Source organism: Macadamia integrifolia, chromosome 11, assembly GCF_013358625.1.
Source record: "Macadamia integrifolia cultivar HAES 741 chromosome 11, SCU_Mint_v3, whole genome shotgun sequence".
In the NCBI taxonomy this organism is placed as follows: domain Eukaryota; kingdom Viridiplantae; phylum Streptophyta; class Magnoliopsida; order Proteales; family Proteaceae; genus Macadamia; species Macadamia integrifolia.
Genome location: NC_056567.1, coordinates 18,956,390 through 18,958,612, shown reverse-complemented (window position 1 = coordinate 18,958,612; position 2,223 = coordinate 18,956,390). Strand labels below are relative to the sequence as shown.

Sequence of the window (2,223 nt, the reverse complement as noted above, 5' to 3'; positions counted from 1 at the left end):
AAAAAAAAAAAAAGGGACAAGGTTTCTCTCTAATTTTAAGTATTCAAACAACCCTCCTCCCTCACCCAAGGTTATTGGGAAATCTAATGTTGATGAGTTGATCTGGGGGTCAATGGTACATCACAGGAAGCCTGAATCATGGCTAGTTCCAACCACAAGTCATTTCTCTCCTGAGGGTCTAGTATGGCTTTGGAGTCTTGGCCCAAGATTAGCATCCACTCAAGTCCAACTCTAATATTTTGAATTTACTGGATAATAACTCCCAATCAGTTTGTTCACATATTTCACCACTATTTTAATAATAAAGAATTTGAACTTCAGATGAGCAGACAGATAGGAAGCAAATCTATTTTCCCCATAATTTTCAAGGCATCGCCAAGCCGCTGCCTAAGCATCCAGCCTCTTTCTTGGGTCCAAGACGGCAACACTCCTTGTTGACACATTACAAATTTACATTGATTTATGTTTATTGTTTTTTTTTTTTTTGGATGAATATGCTAATATTATATGCTATGCTTCATATGCCATAACTCTATATTATATGTTGGTTTTCTTATATTAAATCATTAGTACTACATAAGTATATCATAGTGCATTGATATGGATTTTGTTTTGCATATAAGTACAATTATATAGAAGTATCTTCGCTATATTAGAGTATGACATACATAGTTGTCACGGCGCCAAGGCGAACCAAGGCGGTGGAGGGTTATCTAAGCGCTTAGGCGAGAAGGCGCACGCCTTGAGGCGAACAAGGCGACCAATTGTTTTTTATATTTTTTTTATATTTTTTAACATTATTTATTAAGCTATATATACCTTGTATCATAAAAAAATCAAGATTAAGCAACATCAAGTCATTAAAAATCAACATTTAGCCATTTTAAATCATAAAAAATTAACATTAAGTCATATTAAGTTATAAAAAATCAAAATTTAGAGAAATGCTCTGGTTCTATAATAAGTTTGACTGGTCAAATGATATTATTTTTACATGAGACTTTTTGTATCAGTTATAATATAAAACCAGCTTTCCAACAAGTCTAAGATTACTTAAATTTGAGTTGTAATGACAAAGTTATGCTCCGGTCAAACTTATTTTTAAGTGCACGAATGCTGTTAAAATTGCCTGAATGAAAATAATTTTATGGATATCAAAACAAAAAATCATTTTACCGGACTTTTGGTTTTTAGCACTGTTTTAACATGATAGAATTTATAAAATTTTCATAATTGAGAAAAACTCCAGCATTTAAAAGTTGAAAATCGCCCCTATAACCAAAATCCAGTTTTTCTTCTTGGACTGGGGGGTTGACTTTTTATCATTTTGGAATTTGATTTTTAAACTATTTTTATTGGATTCAAATAGGGGGTGTTTGCTTATTTATGAATAATATATTAAGTAAATGAAATAACAAATATAAAAAGCATTTAACAAATATAAAAAGCATTAACAAATATAAAAAGTATTTAACAAATATAAAAAGCATTTAGTTAAATGATATTTGGCATAAATAAGTGCCAAAACACAAGGCGGCATGCAGTGCAATAAGGCGACTGTCGCCTAGGCCCCAGGCAAACTGCCTGGACGCCTTGACAACTATGATGACATATAGTCATATACTGCATGCCTAAGGCACTTAGGTAGGGCCTTGTCGCCTAGGCACCCCTCCAACACCTTGGGTCTCCTAGTCGCCTTAACAACCATGTGTGTGTGGCTTTTGAGCCGACTTTGCTGGTTAGGTACTTCCTCTAGGCTGTAATACTTGCTACATTTTTACCTTTAAAAACTCTTGAAGTATAAAAACAAGCCACCACCCCCTTTCACAATGATTATTTTTGTGCTAACAATTTATGTTAATTCATTTTATTTTTTCAATTTTTGGGGCTACTTGTATTAATAGTTTACAACTTTAGTGAGACTTGTCTTGACATTCCTTTTGCAGCCTATGCAAAATACCGGGGTCCTCTTGGAAATGTTAGGAAAGGAGTATTGGTATGATTCTATTGCATTATGTACTTTCTAATATTTTTGTTTAGAGTTGCTTTCCAATATAATAATCAGAATTCTTACAGAATTAATTTAATCAAAAGCAATGTCTTTATCTTCTTCGAATGACTAAATTGGTTACACGGGCATATTCAATTTTTCTCTATATTCTTTATGCTAATCTAACTAGCAAACATATCTTCCCCAACACCAACCACTCCCCAACCCCCCCC

General features: G+C 33.3%; 1 protein-coding gene across 1 annotated transcript in view; it reads left to right on the top strand.

Moving 5' to 3' along the window:
* LOC122094292 (50S ribosomal subunit assembly factor BipA) overlaps positions 1–1,996 on the top strand; it is a gene marked incomplete at its 3' end in the record, with an annotated part of 51,246 nt that extends 49,250 nt beyond the window's left edge. Inside the window, 1 exon segment of the mRNA XM_042665051.1 lies at positions 1,947–1,996. Coding sequence (XP_042520985.1) covers positions 1,947–1,996 — 50 coding nt within the window.
* Positions 1,997–2,223: the final 227 nt, after the last annotated feature.